This window comes from Coffea arabica, chromosome 8e (genome assembly GCF_036785885.1).
Source record: "Coffea arabica cultivar ET-39 chromosome 8e, Coffea Arabica ET-39 HiFi, whole genome shotgun sequence".
In the NCBI taxonomy this organism is placed as follows: domain Eukaryota; kingdom Viridiplantae; phylum Streptophyta; class Magnoliopsida; order Gentianales; family Rubiaceae; genus Coffea; species Coffea arabica.
This window is the reverse complement of record NC_092324.1, coordinates 46,390,658-46,410,331: the sequence shown is the minus strand read 5'-3', so window position 1 is coordinate 46,410,331 and position 19,674 is coordinate 46,390,658. Positions and strand designations below refer to the sequence as shown.

At 34.7% G+C, this 19,674-nt stretch overlaps 2 protein-coding genes across 3 annotated transcripts; one reads left to right on the top strand and one right to left on the bottom strand.

The window, feature by feature from the left end:
- Positions 1-1,467: 1,467 nt before the first annotated feature.
- Positions 1,468-6,205, top strand: LOC113704215 (cell division control protein 2 homolog A). 2 transcript variants are annotated; one of them, XM_027225956.2, is made up of 9 exons: positions 1,468-1,595; positions 2,355-2,386; positions 2,476-2,660; positions 3,326-3,446; positions 3,950-4,123; positions 4,561-4,724; positions 4,982-5,069; positions 5,245-5,298; positions 5,886-6,205. In XM_027225956.2, exons 2-9 carry the CDS (start codon positions 2,378-2,380, stop codon positions 5,973-5,975), a joined length of 885 nt encoding a protein of 294 aa, XP_027081757.2. In that variant the 5' UTR covers positions 1,468-1,595; positions 2,355-2,377; the 3' UTR covers positions 5,976-6,205. The 2 variants fall into 2 exon arrangements, with proteins under 2 accessions (XP_027081757.2, XP_027081758.2); XM_027225957.2 differs by lacking the exon at positions 5,245-5,298.
- Positions 6,206-14,714: 8,509 nt separating this feature from the next.
- LOC113702896 (histidine-containing phosphotransfer protein 4) lies at positions 14,715-18,996 on the bottom strand. The gene is made up of 6 exons (XM_027224062.2): positions 18,844-18,996; positions 18,126-18,256; positions 17,962-18,030; positions 16,051-16,122; positions 15,846-15,918; positions 14,715-15,126 (listed from the first exon to the last, which is right to left on the bottom strand). The coding sequence occupies exons 1-6, from the start codon at positions 18,901-18,903 to the stop codon at positions 15,109-15,111; spliced, it is 423 nt and encodes a 140-aa protein (XP_027079863.1). The 5' UTR covers positions 18,904-18,996; the 3' UTR covers positions 14,715-15,108.
- Positions 18,997-19,674: the final 678 nt, after the last annotated feature.

The following is a 19,674-nucleotide window of genomic DNA, read 5'->3' as shown; positions in this document are numbered from 1 at the left end:
AAGTAGTCGAGCTTGCAATCTCATGTAAGCATTAGCAACCTGCTTACCAAGTACCCCAAACTCCTAGATTATAGAAGAATTTTTCATGTTTTGAGGTAGCATATACTTTCCTATCGTTTGGAAAAAATAAAATAAAAGAAGAGGTAGCCTATACTTGAATTTCACATCTTGTGATTTTGAGGTCTCCAACCCATCCCCCTCTTGGGCACCCTTCTTTTTTTTTTGACTTCATTTATCCTTTGACGATTCCAAGACCTATAAATTACAAGTAAACCGTCTTATCAATTAATATTTATTTAGTAATCACTTTGATAAAAATTATGAATACTTTAAATGTTTGGATTAGATTTAATAGCCAGTAACAAACTAGTACAGTCCAACTAGGCTAATGTGGATGGATATCAATTAATTCCATTCATCCTACGTTGTAGCAAAAGGAGGAAAATCCAATACTTGAATTCCAACCATTGAAGAATCTGGAGCAAAGAGTCCACCATGCCAACTCTTTTAACCAACTAAATTCGGACCATGAACAGAGTCATTGCAGCAGTTAATGCGCATTTAGAATCCTTGCATATAAAAGTCTGAATTATTGCTTCTAAAGATATCAAAATTAATAATAATGTGTTTATGACGACTTCAATCGTGATTCGCATTTAACGGCATTTGTTTTATCACCATTTATTGTGGTCATCATCACTTGCCTTTTATGAAAACATCCTACTAAATATTATTGTTGACTAGCAAATGTACCATTGAGTGATTCAACTATTAGTACAATCTACTTTATCAGAAAAGAAAATAGTACTACTTGTTTAACTTCAAGTAAGAGTCACTTGACAAGAGCGGTTCAACATATTTTTCCTCAGCCAAGTTAGAAGACACTACTCCATTTTCAATAACTTAAAATTTATAAATAGCCTTTGTTAAGTACTTCCACCTTGTAATAAGTACTTTTAAAGTTCACAAATATGGACCTATGAACTTCCCCTTTTGTAGTTTGCTCCAACGCAGTTTAGGTAAAAATTCAGAGTTCGCGAACACGTTTCGACGTATATTACATAAAAACTTGAAATTCACAAACGTTGTTTCACTAAACAAACAAGTATTATGCAATCTAAGCGCTCTAAAGTTTCTTGTATAAATTGATAACTCTGATAGTTTTTTTTTTCCAAGTAAAGAAATGGATTCTTCTCAAGAAAAAAAAAAAGAAAAAAAGAAGGAGAAGAAGGTGAGACATGGAAATGAGGAGAATCTATATAGTTTCCTTTTCAAGAATTTCCTTTTACCTCACAATCCTTTTTCCGAGTTTTCAGTTAACCGTCGACCGGGGTCAGGTCAATCCTCGACCCATGTTAAAATAGACCCCCATTTTCCCACTCTCAAAATTAGGATTAAACAAACCCAAAAGATAAAAGATTAAAAAAAAAAGAAAAAGAAAACCTCTCTTTTTAACCACTAAAAAGAGGCAGTAGTAGGAAAGCAGCGCAAGTAAAAAAAAGTAGTATAAAACCCTGCTTTTAGTGCCCGGTGCCCACTCTTCTCATTTTCCTTTTTCTTCCTTGCAGGGTACCTATTCTTCTTCGATCTCTCGGGTACGTTTCCACGCGCTTCTTTCGTTTGATTTTTGTCATTTTACACTTTTCAGCACTTGCATTTTAATCGAGCAAAATTCTCCTACTGAAGAAGAGTAACGTTAATTCAGTCTAGATATAGTTTTTTTTTGCTTGTAATTTCCGCTTATTTTCTTACTGTTTTTATATTTTTTTGTGGAATTTAGTTTTATTAACTTTCTGAGAAATGCTGAAGTGATATGTTGAAATGGAAATTATATGTGTGTGTGTGTGTTTTTTTTTTTTAAAGTAATTGGAGTTAATTTGTTAGTTGAACCGAGTTGATGCGTTGATTTTTAGTAATCCGCATTTCTAGTTCAAGAGAAATTAGATCGTTGATTATCGGACAAAATGTATGTTGATTTTCTGTTTCTGTTAATTTTTGTTTATTTACAATCAGATAAAGGCTTTGGAAGTTTTTGGTTTTTGTTCGGTAAAAGATTAAAAAGGCTTACGAGTTTGTTAATTCTTTATTTTTTTGATATATATTTTTACTTTATCTCTTTAATTATTTAATTTCCTATTTCTTTTTCTTCCTTCCTTAGCTTTCAGTATCTGCTTTTGTTATGGAAGATAATTGGAAAAATTCTGATTTTGTGTCTGCCTGGTTTTCTGCAAAATCTGTGAAGAATTTTGTAGTAGATTCTGTTGTAAAATATTGTACAACGCACCTGCATTTAATACCATGATGTGGGTTGCTGATACGAATATTGCTAAATTTTCAATGCTTTCTTTCGTCAGTGAGTCAGATTGCGGTGGACTAGATGGACCAGGTAAAGAACTACTTGATTAGTTTTGTTCAGTTTTTCATTTGTGATTCGTGTTAGTGTTGGAATGTGATAGTTTTGGGGAAAAATTGCAGTACGAGAAGGTTGAGAAGATAGGGGAAGGAACGTATGGAGTGGTGTACAAGGCACGTGACAAGTCGACTAATGAAACTATTGCTTTGAAGAAGATTCGTCTGGAGCAGGAAGATGAAGGTGTGCCGAGCACTGCTATTAGAGAAATTTCTCTCTTGAAAGAGATGCAGCATGGAAACATTGTCAGGTAGTCTGCTGACTCAGTACACATATAACTATCATATATATCATAGCTTTGTTTTGAGAATGCTTAGCATATGATGGAGGTTAGCAGATTGAATTTCGTTCTTAAAGTTGCATATTCATAAAATTATAGCTCAGACATGGACATGGATCATTGTACTTGTATTATGATCCTCTTGTGAATAATGTGGACAAATCTGCTGATTCAAGGTTGGAATGAAATATAGATTCTGATTTTACTTGTTCATGTTGTTAGTATAACCAAATAGTCTCTACTTGTTCAGTTTGCTGAAGTTTTATGATAGTGTAGGAACTGAAATTTTACTGCAGAAGTTCCTTTGAAGTGTCCATTATTCACACACCAAAACTAATGCTATCTGATGTTTGTCTTATTTTTCAATTCTGTTCTGTAATTTTTCATTGTTGCTGCCTCAAATGGGAAGAAGAATGCATTTTTTTACGTCATATGTTTTTCTGTGTGCATGAGCTCCCTGCGCGGGGGGGGGGGGTGTTCTCAACCATCAATCACACACAAACATAGAACTGCATGATGGGAATGCCTATTCAAGGCCATTACTGAACCTTTTTAATACTGTACATGTTGAAACTCGTTTCCACAATACGGTCACAGCCTTTTTTCAGCAGATCCTTTACAATATTGGCTGACAGGTTGCAGGATGTGGTGCACAGCGAGAAGCGCTTATATCTTGTATTTGAGTATCTGGACTTGGATCTGAAGAAGCACATGGATTCCTGTCCAGAATTCTCTAAGGACCCACGCCTTGTAAAAGTGAGTGAGATCTTCCGTCTTTGCACTTGGTGAATATTATCCATGATAATCGATTTTTTCTTTCTGGGAGAGGAAATATGAGAAGAATACCGTTGAATGTGTAAGTTCTGGCTTTTGGCTTACCACTGTTTAAGCAAGTGAATGTTTCCCTCTCTGCAGTCTGATTCCAAAATCCTTCCCTAGATTTGTTTTGTAACTTAAAGCTTATCTGTACTCTATAAGGTTGGGCTTTTTGTTTTTTCTCTCAGATGTGCTAAATTGCCAGGTTGGGGCACATGCTTCTCCATGTGACTGGTCTTTTGTATCAAAGGCAGTATCCTATTTGTATTTTGTTCCATACTTGCATGGAATAATTGTGCAGAGAAAGTAGTGTCTTCAAGAGGGACATAAATTCAATCAAGTTCCTACTAATATTGCCTCAAATTGCATAATTCAGATTAGTGAACGTGGACTTCTGTGGAATGTTCATCACCATCTTACCATTATATGTTCTACTTTTGCAGATGTTTCTGTATCAAATCCTTCGTGGTATCGCATATTGCCATTCTCACAGAGTTCTTCATAGAGACTTGAAACCACAAAACTTGCTCATAGATCGCCGTACTAATGCACTGAAGCTTGCAGATTTTGGATTGGCCCGTGCCTTTGGTATTCCTGTCAGGACATTTACTCATGAGGTGAGTAATCATGAAGAAGTTGAGGGTTCTTTAAGATATTATAATTCAGAGTCATGGTAATTTTGCAACAAAGTTGAAATGACTTTCATGTAGGTATCAAGAGAGAGTTTAAAATCATGAAGCTTTTATAGCACTAACAAGTTTGATGTTTTTTTAAGAGTTGCTTTGACTATCCGAAAATTGTTAGCAGTTCACTACTATCCATCACAATTAATACTGGTTTTTGCATAGTTTTGATTTCAGTCCTTGTATTCTTTTATACACAACTTGTGAAACTTTTGTTTTTGGGCTTTAAGTTGTGAAGTTGTGACAATACTGCTAATGAATTAAGTCATAAGTTATAATAGGTTCTTTATCTTCCCAAATGTCTGTTAAACCGACGATTCTAACCAGCAAATTTTCCCTTATTGGGCCTTAATTAGTTTTATTCTTCCCAGGTTGTTACGCTGTGGTACAGGGCACCAGAAATACTACTTGGATCACGCCACTATTCTACTCCTGTTGACATGTGGTCAGTTGGCTGCATATTTGCTGAGATGGTGAACCAGCGGCCTTTGTTCCCTGGGGATTCTGAGATAGATGAACTCTTCAAAATTTTCAGGTGTTAAATCTTCTCCATCAAGGTTTCCCTTCTCATCTTCACTGCTTGTTATTCAATGGATTGTTTCAGTTGCCTGCTTGGATAAGTTGGAAAAATATGCCCTTGTAAAGTTTCAAGAATTTTTTATGGATTGTTTTGCGACAGAAGAGCTTGATTGCTATGTTTCCTGGGGCCTCAGGGTTACAGTTTATGTTTAGATGAAGAAATTCTGGCACATTACTGACTTTTTTTGTGCTTATTATTGATTGTCCATCCAGAGTTATGGGCACTCCAAATGAGGATACTTGGCCTGGAGTAACCTCTCTGCCTGATTTCAAGTCTGCATTTCCAAGGTGGCCTTCACAGGTGATTACAAATCAATATCGCTTCATCTATGTGTTTTTGTTTTTTCCAAGCCACTCCATACCTTCTCTATCTCTCTCTCTCTCTCACACACACACGCACACAGAGACAACCACAAACAAACAGACACACACAGACTCCACTTTTGGGAGACTTAATTGGTGCCTCTATCTTAAAGGATCTGGCAACTGTGGTTCCCAATCTTGATGCTGCTGGTCTTGATCTCCTGCGTGTAAGTCCATTTTCTGAGACTGGTTCTATTACTGGACAAAATACTCCTCCAAAAGTAAAGATGCATCAGAGTCCTGTGTGTCCTGAACTCTGGCAAACACACACTTGTCAGGGCTATAAAAACTTTCAACCTGGAGTCACTAATTCTCATTTGTATGGTACTTTTATCACAAGCTAGTTGTGCGCTAGAGGTTTGATCACAAACTAATTGTGTGCTAAACGTTGTTCTTTTGCTGTGATTTTGTCCCTGGCATGAAACGGTATTGCTAACACAACACTGTATGCTCTTATTATGTTTATGGGGCTCATGCTTAACGTGATGCTGAAGGTTTTGCTTTAGAATGATTATGTCCTTCAATTCTCTCTCTCTCTCTCTCTCGCTCTGAGGGTTTAGGTCTGTTGCCAATATGTGTATGCTGTATTCTTTCAGCATTTCCTATCTCTGATATCTGTTTATTATTCCTTGATCTTCTACTGCCCTTCCAGCTTATGAATCTAGGTAGGCATTTAGAAAACTGTCATTGTTGGTTCTGGTAAAAGATATTGATGCAATGATGATTTCCTAATGCTGATTTCTTTATGCTTCAGAAAATGCTGTGCCTGGATCCCAGCAAGAGAATCACAGCTAGGAATGCACTTGAGCATGAGTACTTCAAAGATATCGGTTTTGTCCCTTAATATTGTCTTCGCCTCCTATTGGTTGCAAGTGTATATTGGTGTCTGTCATCCATGGGATTTTATTCAGTCATATATGTGTGCTCTTAGGGTGATTATTTTTTGTTCTTTGATTTCCTTGGTCGCATTCAATCTATATTGCAGTGGTTTGCTGGCGTGGAATCCAAATTTCTTGTTCTTTATATATGTTGAATTCCAGTTTAATGCTCAAAGATATACATTCGGTTTGTCAACCTCATTTCTTTTTCTTTTTTTTTTTTTTTGGTTAGTTTTCTTGTAAGGTCATTCCCAAAATGAAAGATACTTTTTTCTTTTGGGTCACAACCAAATTGAAAGATACGTTTTCCTTCAAATATGACATTATTATTTTCAGAGTTGAGCTTTCTCTACCGGAATGCTGCAGATCAATTATATCTGAAATGATATTCTCATCCGCCTCTCGAATACTAGATTCGTTTGGTGCTCCATGTACCATTCCTGAATATAGCTCCCAATCATTAAAGGAACCAAGAAATTTTCATTGTTTTTGGCATATTTTTTATTGATAATAAATAATAACCTCTCATCTTTCATGCTTAGCCTGACTGGTGATCTTACCCGCCTTCGGCCTGAAAACTTTTAAGCGTCTCGACTGCTCTAGATTACTAAATACTTGATGAAATTGCTAGCAGAAATACTTCTTTTGTTTACAAAGTATTTTGTTACTTAACAAATTTTGCTTTGACCCTCTAGAGTAGACAAGCCAAGGCTTGAGGTTACGTCTTAAAGGTATTTTGAAGTTGTGTAGTCCTACTTCGGCAATTGTTTGCTAACTGGGGGCGGCCCTGGGGATATTCATTAGGCCATCGCTTCTTTCTAAGCACCCAGTTTATTTTCAAGGGATGCGCTAAGTTAGCACTTGTTTGAATTGCCATTTTTCCCAAAAATTCAGAAAATAGCAATTCAAACGGGTTCTTACTATCGAATGATAGGTCGGCGATATATTAGTGGATTAGTTTACATGAATCAGTATTTGAACCATCATATTAAACTCAATTGCCAGATGGATTGATAACGGAAAGGTGTCAAAGCTGGGAGAGTTTAGTCGGCTCTGAAGCTTTTCTTTTTTCATGCGGCTGGAAAATGCCGCGGGAGTTCATTTCCTTCTGCAGCATCCCTACTTACATACCTTTTTGAGTTTCCCCAAAAAGCAAAATTGTTACAAACTGGTGCTGAGAAATGAAAACTAAAGTGGAAACAATGTCCGACGATTTGATTGCGCCCCGAGCCAAGAGGTTTTGAGCTTATCTATTCATTTGCATTTAGCTTTCGCTGGATGTATGGTCTCTGTCAAATAAAAAGATTGATCTTTATTTCTGTCACGAAAAGAGGGTGATAGAGTGTTGGTGGTCCTCCGGAGCTGAGTTCCGAGAGCTAAAAGAAGAGGAAGAATGATCATTTTTGGCTCCGGGGGGGCAGGAGTGGAGGTAGGGTAAGTTGTGCGTGAAGTATATGGAATGAGGGAAAAAAGGGGTTGAAGTTGGACAGCTAGGGACACTATTGCACTAAATGCTTACTCGAGTGAGTTGTATAGTGCTGGCAATTTATCATATTGATATTGTGTCACTTTTACTACTTGTTAAGTTTTAAATTATGTTAGCTTGTTGTAGTAAAAAAATAAAATAAATTTTATGTGTTCAGATAGGAATTATTTGCTAAAAAATTATTTATTTACATCACAAACGCATTTTTCGTCACACTTTTTATCTTTTTAATCGTGTTTTATTTTATATACATCACATTGCAAATAAGTATTATAATACTTATTCTAAATAATATTTCAAATAACCTCCGGTAAGAACAGAATAATTAATGTTAGCTTATTGACTGTAATCAATGGACCTCTTATAGCTATGATTAGGGGTGCAAACGAACCTAGCCGACTCGAGTTTTGGTCTAATCGAGCCGAGTCTCAAGTTAATTTTATGAAACCCAAATTTGAACTTGAACTCGAAGAGCTCAAAATGTCAAGCTCAACCTTGAGTTTAAAAAATTTAAAAAATAATTATTTTTATTTTTAAAAAATAAAAAATAATTATTTTATTTTTAAAAATGAATAAAATAATAATTTTTCTTTAACAAATAATAAAATATTAGAGATATATATGTAATTTTACTATTAAAATAAAAAAATATATATATATAATCGAGTTCGCGAGCGGTGAGTTTAGTATTTTTGAACTCGAGTTCGACTTGATTAGCTCGACCTCGATATTGATCGAATTCATATTCGAGTCGCTCGCGATCCTCGATTTGTTTGCAATTCTAGCTGTGATCAAGTCATGCAGCAGCACCGGGGGTGGTCATTGGGTTTTACTCATTTCATTTTAGACCATTCAATTGATGGTTTTCAATTGTTCCCCTTGTGGACTTTTTTTTTTTGGTCAATCGTCATCCCTACTTCTATTTTATCCTAATCTAACTATGGGAGAGGTCCAACTAGACCTACGAGGGACCGATGGGGATAGGACCACACCCGTTTGGATTTTTTTTTTGAAGAACCACGTAATGTTGCAATTTGTTGGGAGGCAAAGCCTTATGGGCTTGGTGGTGGCCTGTTCCCCTTGTGGACTTGGTTTCTGCTTTAATGCGTTGTCAATTGTCAACAATAGTATTTGTCGTTTCATGCCCAAAAATGAAAAAGAAAAAGAAAAAGAAGGTTAACAGCCCAAAAGGGGCAGAATTGATGTGGCCCAGACTGGGATTGGGAGGCCAGTCATATAACTACATATGCGTACAATCAATTTAAATTTTAAGATAAAGTCTTTGGCAACGTTATTATCATCGAAAAGTATGAAAAGTCTTTACAATTACATGAAATTCAGTAATTATTATTTGTCTGTTAAATTAAGAAGTTTAAAGACTTAGAAATATTTCTTAGTTGCGGCACAAATTAGTTTATTTTTTTAAATTCTTTCTAAAGAAATAACCCTAAATAAGATACTTAAATGACAGGAAAAATTGTTGTTTGCTAAGTAAAATCAATATGAAAATTCAAAATTTTCGTTGAAACTTGAGTTTGTTGCTACATTGGTCCTCTTCATTCACATGTTCTTTGGCAAATTACTATAACATTCATGATGGAGATTTTGTATTTCATAATTTAGTGAGGGCACAAATTATAATTATTAATAGATTTTAGCCTATTATGGTAATTTTGTTTCGTCCAGTGGGAGCACAAATTGTACTTAATAGATTTTAGGCACATCATAGTCGATCGTTTCCTTTTGGCTAGTGAAGGCATGTGCTGCCACAAACCAACAAGTACATCCAGCGCTCCTTGCAGTGTGGACAGCTGGCACTACTTAATTTGGATCCGTTTTATTTTTCTTTTTTGAATTTTAAAGTGGTGTGGATATAGTAGAACTCTTTGAAATTTGAAATTATTAGCATGCTATACTAATGATGAAAATATGGAGAATTAATTGAACTTTGTAGATTGAAACTATTGATGTAGAAAAAAAAAAAAAATTTTTGCACGATTGCATGAGGTTAGTAATGTTGTGCTATACTTTTTGTGATATAAGTAGTCTATGGAAAAACAAATTATAATACCATTTTAAATAGTGAATCTAATTATTTGTGCAATTTGAAAACATTGTATCCTTACTAAAAGTATTTTTAATAAGACAATTAGCAATGTCTAAAATCTTTATAAGTTTAAGTAAAACTCACAAAATTGTTTGGGAATGAGAAGAGATTCTACTTGTAAAAACATATCAAGTTAAAATTTCTCCTAAACATAGTTTTAATTTTTTTTATAAGTTTGTTTGTTAACTAATTTTACTTAGACATCTTTTTTCTTTATAAAATATCATAATTTCATTAAAATCTGCACTAACAGTAAAAATTACATCATCAAACATGTACAGATATCAAAGAATAGATCTAAAAAAAGGATACTCCAGATTTGAAAAATAATAAAAATTACATTATAAATATCCAAATTTAAAAAATAAGATAAAATAATTGTAACTCCACAGATATCTGTGCATACTTCCAATCATCAGATCTCCTGATTAACTGTTTCAAATTTAGATATTATGGTGAGATCTACCGAATAGATCCAAGAAATTCCAGATCTGATAATCAAAATTTGAAAATACTCAGATCTAATAAAAAATAAAAAAATTATCAAAAAATCTCACTAGGAATACCTAGAAGAGAATAAAACTTTCACTAAAAAATTTAGAAGAGAAACAAACTCTCACTAAATGACCCTAAGAAGAGAAGAAACTCTCATTATAAAATTTTAAAAGAGATTTTATTCACATAAATGAAAAGAAACTGTAGAGAGAGCTGGGAAATATATCTCTCCTATGAGAGAGTTGAAAGGAGTTTTAGTTAGAGAGTTTTTTCTAAAGAGAAACAAGAGAGCAAGAGGAGAAAATTAGACATCTTATTTTGATAAGATTGTTTACCTAAAAATTTTTTCCTACCTAAAATGTAAGGATTTAGAGATTTGAATTAAATTGACTAAAATAAAATTAGATAAGATTAGTCAAATTTACTAAAGAACAAAATAATTCAAAAACTTAAAAAAGTGACACACGGATTGTTCTCTCAAAATGTCAGAATCCTTCTAGAAGATATAAACTGGTGAACAATATAACTATAGATAGTAAATAGTATGGACTGATGAATAATATAATTTTAGAGAGTGTAATAAGAATGCAGTAGAAAAAGCTGTGAGCTATGATGAAAGGTCCTTTTCCTCTATAAAAGCCTCAATTCCCGCCATGGTAAAGAACACATTACACTTTCTATGTTTCATTATTGACACCATACATTTAGATCTTGACACAACCAAGTATCAAAAGAAACATTGTACCTTGAACTTTTGGATATTTCTTTGACAGATAGATTCCCTTTTCAATTCTATTGGTTAACAAAGAGAACATTCAAAAGATGGGATACTTTACCTAATCTAAGATGCTACTCCTAATGTTTTCCTCCTTTTCTACCATATCCAACTGTGCTTCTCTCTCTCTCTCTCTCTCTCTCTCTCTCTCGTGATGTTATGTCTACTTCCTTGTCTATTTTGCGCTCTTTTTCCAAAAGAGTAGAAACATGCTACTCTATGAGTGGTTTGGGGCCACTGGCCATTTGATCCAGTGGTCATCACTTTAATGGTGATGCTGGAGGTCAGGGGTTCAATTCCCGCCTCCCACAAAAGTTTGCCACAATATGTGGCTGGTCTTAGTTGACCATTCCCCTTACCCCTTCCCTTAGGTTAGGTTAGAGTAAGTTATAGGACATCTATCGTTGCGAAAAAAAAAATATATATGAGTGGTTTGAGACTTCAAAGCATGAAAAATGTAGCATGGAGAACACACCTGTATTTTCGTGAACACTGAATTCTATCCCCATCCTTCCACATTGTTGTACTGCTTTCTAATTATAGATACTGATTTTAGTACATATTTCACAAGCATCTCCATTTCTTTCTTACACTTCATCTTCTCAGTTTGAGTTATTGTTTGGCAAAGTTCCTTGGTTTCTTCAGTTTCTCGCTTTTCTTCAACAAGATCCCTTCTATAATTGATCCCTTCGGCATTCTTTTGGTTTCTTTCATTCTGCTATGTATCTGAAGCCGCATGTACTTAAAAACTCACTCTTTCTCAAGGTCAACTATAATAGTACTATTCACTATTGACATCATGTGGAAGCTTTTCAATGAGCAAGCCAAGTGTCATTTTCTAATAATTTATTTGTTAGTTTAATTTTAATATTTGAATCAATCCATTTGGGGTACAAAAATTCAAAATACTAAGTAAAGCCTGTCTGAAGTATTTTATTATGGATATATTATGTTGATCACGTTACAGATCCTTATGTTTACAAATTAGGGTTAATTTCACATACCTCCCCTAAGGTTTTTAACAATTGCAAAAAGCTCCCCTCAAATTCTAAAAATTACACCTACCTCCCTTATTTTCACTATTTAAGTAACATTTTAGGCCCAAAAGGCTATACTTTTTCTCAAAATTTCTATAATACCCTTGAATTATAATTCACAACAAAAATGTAAAGGAAAAAAATGGTTCACGATCTCTATTTCATTTATCTTTACTTGATATCCCTATTACCTACCCATCAACATCCAAATCACCATTAAATAAATAATTATCTTTGTTCTGATGTTTCTCTTTTTTCTAAAAATTTCTGATGCAGACCATTGTATCAATTATAAATGCTACATCATATATCCAAAAATGTATTTACAATCTCATATCAATATTTTATTTTATTTCATACACAAAACTATTCATCAATATCCCTAAATTTCAATTCCATGTTTGCCACCTTTTTAATACAAAATAATCTAAATCATTACTTCTAATATCAATATCCAATATACTCCGTTGGCATAGAGTTCAAAATCAATCAAATTCTCTCTACAGGAATAACATCAATAGTTGTAAATCAAAAATAAAAACACAATGCAGTTATAAATATATATCAAGAATACTTTTTTTTCATGGCAACCATAACAGTATAACCTATATTTAGTTCCTATTTCACTTCCTATCCTTAATTTTTATTTTATTTTTATCATTGTCACTATCATCATCTCCATCTAGTTTGATAATGAAATTAGCACTCATGATGAGAGAGCACCAAGGCTTCAAGTTGCTGATTCAAAAGGCTCGAGTGAAGTCCTAAATGCTCCAATGATAAACCTTGGACCACTGACTTGAGCAAGGGCAATGAAAATGCGAGAGTCTCTTCAAACATTTCTACAAGTTGTTCACGCTCGTATAGAAAAGATTCAAGAGACTCACCACACGTTGGTGATTCTACTCCAAGCCAAAGAGGAGGTCACGGACTCCTAGGAGCATACGGATTGCTTCTTGACTTTCTTGTTCGAAATTAGTAGCTAGTTTGTAGGCATGACAATAAGGTTGAATAGCTCATGTTGAGCCTTAACCGACCAGCTTTTAGTTCATTAGGGACGAGTTAGTAATTTCGAGTTTATTTGAGTTAGTGAGTTTTTCCAAGATACGTTAGGATTAGGATTATTTTTGAGTTAGTAAAGCTTTCCATTACAAGTTAGGATTAGGGTTAGTGAAGCCTATAAATAGAGGCTTGGCCGAATTGTCTTCAATCATCAATTATCAATATTAATTTTCAGCATTAAGAGCGTTTTTTCTTAGCTTTGTTTATCCTTTGAATATCTTAGATTTGTTCTAAGTGTTCTTCTTGGCTTATCAAGCAAGAATCACACTTGTTTGTGGCACCATTCTACCAAACACTATAAGTTCCTTTAATGACTTCTTGAGGGTCAAGAATCACTCTTAGTTCTCATCCAAGGGATTCTAAAGGGTTTAGGGTTCCGCACGTTCAAATCTTGGAGTCGCTTGTCTAGATCCTGCTTGTTGGAGTACGAGTTCGCCAATCGGGGTTGGGTTCGTATCAACTCAATTTGTTATTTGACAATTTCAATTTGTTCATATCTATCAAAAATTGGAAACAAATATGGCCGCAAGGAAACTATTTAATAATAGTGAAAAATCGAGAATTGGGAATAGATACCAAGATATGTAAGTATTTGTAGTTTGGTGTGTATGGTGATTTTATTAGTAGCGGTAGTGCATATTTGGTTGATAATAATAAATAAATGAGTTTGAAAAGAAGATAGATGTAGGAGGAAGAGGATAGATAGTTAAATGAAAAATACTGTAATTTGAATAATTATTTGTTGTTAATAGATGAGAGAGTTTTAATATTTGATAGAGTTTTTTAATGAGTTTACAATTAATAAAAGGCATTGTTTTTTTTAACACAACAAGGGAGGTCTCCGTAATTATATAAACATTAAGAGAGCCGAGTGAAATTGTCGAAAACCTCAAGGGAGGTTTCCAAAATTATCCCTACTAATTACAAAAGTCCTGACAAATTCTACCAAATCTTATTACTTTCAAATCCAACAAATAAATAATACTCCCTCCGTCCCAATAAGTTTGTCAGTTTTGAGGAATTGTGTTTTTTATCAACAGTAGTCAAAGAGTGAAGAATATATTATCTTTTGTGCCTAAATCTCCTTACAAGTAGGCATGCTCTAGTATGCTTCTGACTCATCTAAATGTTAGTACCACCCACGTGCTATTTGAACATATTTCTTGAATGTATGTTGCAAAGAGAAAGTGGGACCTCTAACATTATTTAAAGATTTCTTGTGCAAGTGCATGAGGGGTAAAAGTTGGAATGAGTTACAAAATTATTAGCCAAATTTGGTAAGATGACATAACTTTGAAACAGACCAAAAAGAAAAGCCGACAGTTTTAATAGGATGGAGGGAGTAATAAATACTTTATCTTAATATTAAATCGTTATAATCATTTTTAGCACGGAATATAAAGCCAGTTTTGACTATTCTTGAGTTGTTGCATTGTAGAATCCCTGTTTCAAAAGTAAAACCTCCCTTCAAAGCTCAACCTTTATGCTTTATGTATTAATGAATATTCCAATGACTCTTTGCTGTCTGTAGCATCATACATGGGACTCTGATATTATACGTGCATGGACAAGAAAAGGGTAATGGAATTGGTCAAATTCATTGAAGGAAAGGGGAAAAGAACGGAGAGGATGTTCAATTGTTGCAGTTCGAACTAGCTACTTTTGGGGGAAATGGCGGAACCCGTGGAGCAAAAAAGACATAAAGAAAAAAACCCACAAATCATCTTTGAGCAATTCTAGGTATAGGCTGGATAACTATTGTCATATTATATCCGTAATTCTCAGATAGGTAGAGATATACAGTATATATATATGGATACAATTTCACGCTTCTCACAACTTCATCATGATGATTGAAGCTGCCAATTATTTCTTCTTTTGCTATTGCTACTCCTCTGCATCTCTGACTCTATCGAGAATGAAAAGTAACGCCATGCTATAGTATTATTTGCTAATGCTTTTACTTTCCGTAAATATCCATCCATGGTCATGGATGGAGATCCTATAGCAAGTGAAATGATATATCTCCCGATGCTGTAGTATTATTTGCTCGTCATAGTCGCGATATTTGGAAAGCTTGCTACGGGCGCCATATCTTTGTCTAGCTAACCCGTCCTTGAAGGTGTTGGGCTCACCTTCAACATTGCCTTGTCAACTAAAATTGCAGTGAAATCAGAGCAAGCAGAATTTATCAGTCATAATACGCCAGAACTACTTGTGCATGTTAATATGTATGTAATGACAGAGCCATGATTCGTAGGATTGAGTGCATGAAGTATAAAGGATGCAAGATGGTAAAACACACCCTTCCCTCTCCCCCACCACGGGCAACCTCTGGTACCGGGACCGTATTTCATATGTTTGTTTTTGTGAAGATTTGTGGGTGTTTTATGATGTTACTGAAAATGGTTGTCTTAAACAAAATTTGTTTTTCTATCTATAGGTCTTTTTCATGTCAACACTCAACAGGGTGTGTTGTGGATAAGTATTCAGAGAATTAATGCTACGGCGGTGAGTACTTGTACTTACGTTTCTCAGTGGTAGTTTTCCTTTTCACCTATTATTTCTTGGTAAAAGTAGGAATCTAGGAATTTCTAGATGCTACAGGGCTGAGAAGACAAAGTAAGATGTTTATCAAGTACAAATAATTTGCGTACTACTTTTGGCGGATTCCGGATCATCGTACTTTGGCAGTTATCGTAAAAGTTGGAAAGTGTGGGTCAAAATTGTCCTAGCATCAACGCTACTGCTTGAATGGTAGATTCATAAGGAAAGATATGCATTGTATTTTGGCTTAAACCGTAAAGAGATGGTGCATGCGTGTTCTGTCCATATCTGTAGGTAGAGGAGGGAAAGAGAAGTCGGAAAAGACACCTGAAAGTAAGCATCTAGTTTCCCCTTTAGGGTTGCATGTTCTTGCTTCACTGCTTGGAAGGCCCCCATGCATCTGCACGACCAATGAATCATGTAGCAATAGATCATCATTTAGCTAGGCTCATATAGGTCACTAAAAAAATAAAATCAAATCAAATTAAAAAGCATGAGGGAAAGATGTAAGCTGAGCAAAGTCAACTTGTACCCTTCAGGGTCCTCTTCCTTGCAGTAGTCTTGGAATCGGGTGCATTCCCTTTTCACCTTTTTGGCACCAATGCTGCATCAAGATGAAGGACAATCAGGGTGCTATGCATATGGTTAATTTGAATGATCAATCACTACCAAGAATGTCTACTATATATCTAGCAATCGATACGCAACCTTCTCAGCTGTTGAGATTGAAACAAAGAAAAGTTTTCTCTTCTGAAATGCTAAACCAGTTTACAAAGAAGTCGATTGCATCCAATTCTTGGAAAACTTTGATTGCCTAAATCCTTGTTTTAAGACTCAGATGCAGGGCCGAGTACTGTCTGTTTCGTTACATGCATGCACGCACGCATGCATGCATGCATGCAGATGTTATATATGTCAGTATTGATCGAAGAGCAAGAGTAGATCTAGCTTGCCACATGATACATATGTGCATTGGGGATAGAGATACTCATAAATCTGAAACTGAAACATTAAACTTTGTGCTAGGGCATCTTGGATAAGATTTTGTGTTTTGTCTGCAGTTTTTCAATGGACACGCGTTACTAGAATGGTGTATCAAGTCAGCAGCGTTGGGTCGTTTACAGCCCCACCTCATCCATATCACCAAATGTTGCATGGAATCTCTAGAGCCCGACTGAAAGATGGTGACTTCTAAAAACTCTTTACTTATGAAGCAAAAATTGCTTGTGCATCGACAATTTCTATCACCAAATGTTGCATGGAATCTCTAGAGCCCGACTGAAAGATGGTGACTTCTAAAAACTCTTTACTTATGAAGCAAAAATTGCTTGTGCATCGACAATTTCTATGAGGTCAATACGCCAAACAGTTTGTTTTTATGCATCCCGTGCCAAAAAATGTCAATACAGACAGCATCCTTTTCCCAGCTCCTAGCCCCACGGTCCCCGCCCCAAGTAAAAGAAATCCTGTGTAAAGATCCAATTACCAACTTTTTTCTGCATACATCAGTAACATATGTGTATATATATATATATATATATGTCGACATATTACCTCCTCTAAGATTAAGTAAAAGCAAATATCAAACCAATCTAAAACTAGCCACAATTATCGTAATGATTTGCAGATACGAGCATGTTATTCTGGCTTCTATCAACGTGGACGAAATTACATCTTTGGAGCTCCAGCTTGCAAGTTGCAAGCGTGAGCATCTTTAATATTTTTCTAACTTTTCAATCCATAAGGAATATTTGGAGCAGTTGAATTTTTCTTTCAGTCAATAATATATTTGATGGGATGTTTTCAGATGCGTGCATTTGAAGAATAGGGGATCAGAAGTATATATGCTATTGCTAGCTATCATTTTTTTTTTTTTGGCAACTTTATTCCAAGAGATACCCTCTCGCTTACTTAGCATTTGTACGTGTGCTTTTCACAACATTTTTTTTCTCTACTTATTGTTTGAGTCGACCTTAAAGTAGTTAGTCGAGTGTTGAAAACCTTTTCCATTTTCCAATAGACAAGACACCTTCTAAACATGGTCAAGGCCTCTCCCAACCCTTTTGCTTTTCACCTTTATTTTCACTTCTAGCTCTTAAATTTGTTGATGGGAAACTATTAAAAAAAAAAAAAGGAATAATGAAGAAAGGCTCTCTAGATATCAAGTTCTATTAGTGTCCGATTTTTCCAGGATGGATGAACATATCCCATTTGAATTGTTTTTTTTTTTAAATTATTATTTTAGAATTTTTATAGAAAAATGTATTATAACGATTTAATGCATATGCATTAAAAAAATAATTAGAAGTCGCCGCCGCGTTCATGAAAATCGTAAAAACTTTTCCTCTTAAAAGACTGCAAACCAAACAAGGGCACTGTTCTAGCTCCTCACTATTACGCCATTTTAGCACACTACTATTACTTCCAAATAACTACAGTTTACCCTGAGCAGCTACCCTTGAACTGGTGCATGACATCATCCAACTTGCCAAAGTCCATAGGGTTTTTTCCCCTGCATAACAATAATAATGTAATTGACAGGATTAATATTTACTAATTGCATGCAAAACCAAGAAACTAGATTGTTAAGGATGGGATTTTTCTCACATTGCCATTTCAATGTTACGGATCAATCTTGCTGAATCATTGTAGAAAACCCTGACAACTTCCTCCACAAAGTTAGGGTTAGCATCATCCTGCAATTCTTCCAGCTGAATAAATTGCTCATCAAGATAGCCCTGCAAATTAAACCACAACTCAGAATCAGATATTAGATATGTGGGCATCCACAAGAATAAGATACAATATCCTTCACATTTATTCACTTGGAATCTGATAAAAAAGCTTCTCTCGTCAAGATTCCTAAAAAAAGACCAATAAGCTTTTGGCTAGGACACCATTTGTGTCCAAAGTATCAAATGACCAATGAAGTTTAACTTCGTACCAAAAAAAAAAAAAAGACCAATTAGGTCTAATTGTATGACTTGCACATAAAAAATTTGGAATTCATATTTACCATTTCAAGTCCTGAAATCACTCAGGAGATTACGTTATAACGAAAGATAAATTATATAACTTCTTTTTAAAAAAAAATGATATATAAATTCTTGATTCAGCCTAACGGCCATCTTCTTTTAGTGCCATGTTAACACAGATCGATAGTGGAAAATACCATCTTCCTTCGCCATCCCAGTTCTTGCTTCTATACTCAGTACTTACTCTTTCTACAACCATTTGTAAGGTAATAGTATTCCTAATTGTACAGACTCTGGATTTCAAGAATTTTTATGATCAAGGGCATAAAAGCTTTTTACACAAAAATAACCTGATCAAAAAGGGTTCTCCTCATGTGGGTAGCTTGCCGTTGCAGTTGATTTCCCTCCATTATTAGTACTGATGAAAGGGAAAAGTTTGAAATGAACTGGCAAAAGGGAAAGCAAAGCCCTCAGAGAATTGAAGGCAAGTATGATATGTTGTTGCTGTGAAAATTTGTTGTACGAGGCGAAAGATTTGGCAGGTTTATATAGGAAGGTTGAGAGGACATAAGGGGTCCACATCCCTATTTCATTTTTTTTTTCTTTCGAAACCCAAAAGGCCTACGTTAATTTTTACAAACATCCTATTGCATATTAAGTTAGCTGTTTTTGGGATGTTTTTGAAAAATTTTACTATAGTTGAGTTTTTAGAGTATATTTTGACATATTTTTAGAATATATTTTGAAATATTTAAGAATAGCAGAGTTTTTAAAATATATTTTGAGATATTTTTTAAATATTAAAAAAATTTAGACTACCTTTTAAGGTATTTTTTAAAATTTTTATAGTATTTAAAAAATTAATTTTTGAAAAACTAATTAGGATCCAAAAGAACAAATTTCGGACTGTAGCTTTTTGCTTCACCCCTTGGATGTGATCCACCAGATAAAGTTGAGATGCAACACTGTTTCACTGTGTGTGTTGATAACTTTGGCTACGATCAAATCTTCCGTCCTTCGCTTTTTAAATCTCTCCATTCTCTTATTAAAAAAAAAAATTGAAAAGAAAAAAGTTTCTCTTTTCTCCTTTCCACTTTTCAAATCCGCCGTCCCTCCCATCCTAAAAAATTTAAAAAGAAAAAAAAAACTTTGGCTCCATTTGATTGGTAACTTTTCCGAAA

Coding starts and splice junctions, on each gene's coding strand:
- LOC113704215 (XM_027225956.2), top strand. Junction 3,447..3,949: donor AGGACCCACGCCTTGTAAAA/GTGAGTGAGATC, acceptor CTACTTTTGCAG/ATGTTTCTGTATCAAATCCT. Junction 5,299..5,885: donor CTGGTCTTGATCTCCTGCGT/GTAAGTCCATTT, acceptor TTTATGCTTCAG/AAAATGCTGTGCCTGGATCC.
- LOC113702896 (XM_027224062.2), bottom strand. CDS start 18,903: ATGGAGGGAAATCAACTGCAACGGCAAGCTACCCACATGAGGAGAACC. Junction 18,031..18,125: donor CGTAACATTGAAATGGCAAT/GTGAGAAAAATC, acceptor ATTGTTATGCAG/GGGAAAAAACCCTATGGACT. Junction 15,919..16,050: donor AAGGAAGAGGACCCTGAAGG/GTACAAGTTGAC, acceptor TTGGTCGTGCAG/ATGCATGGGGGCCTTCCAAG.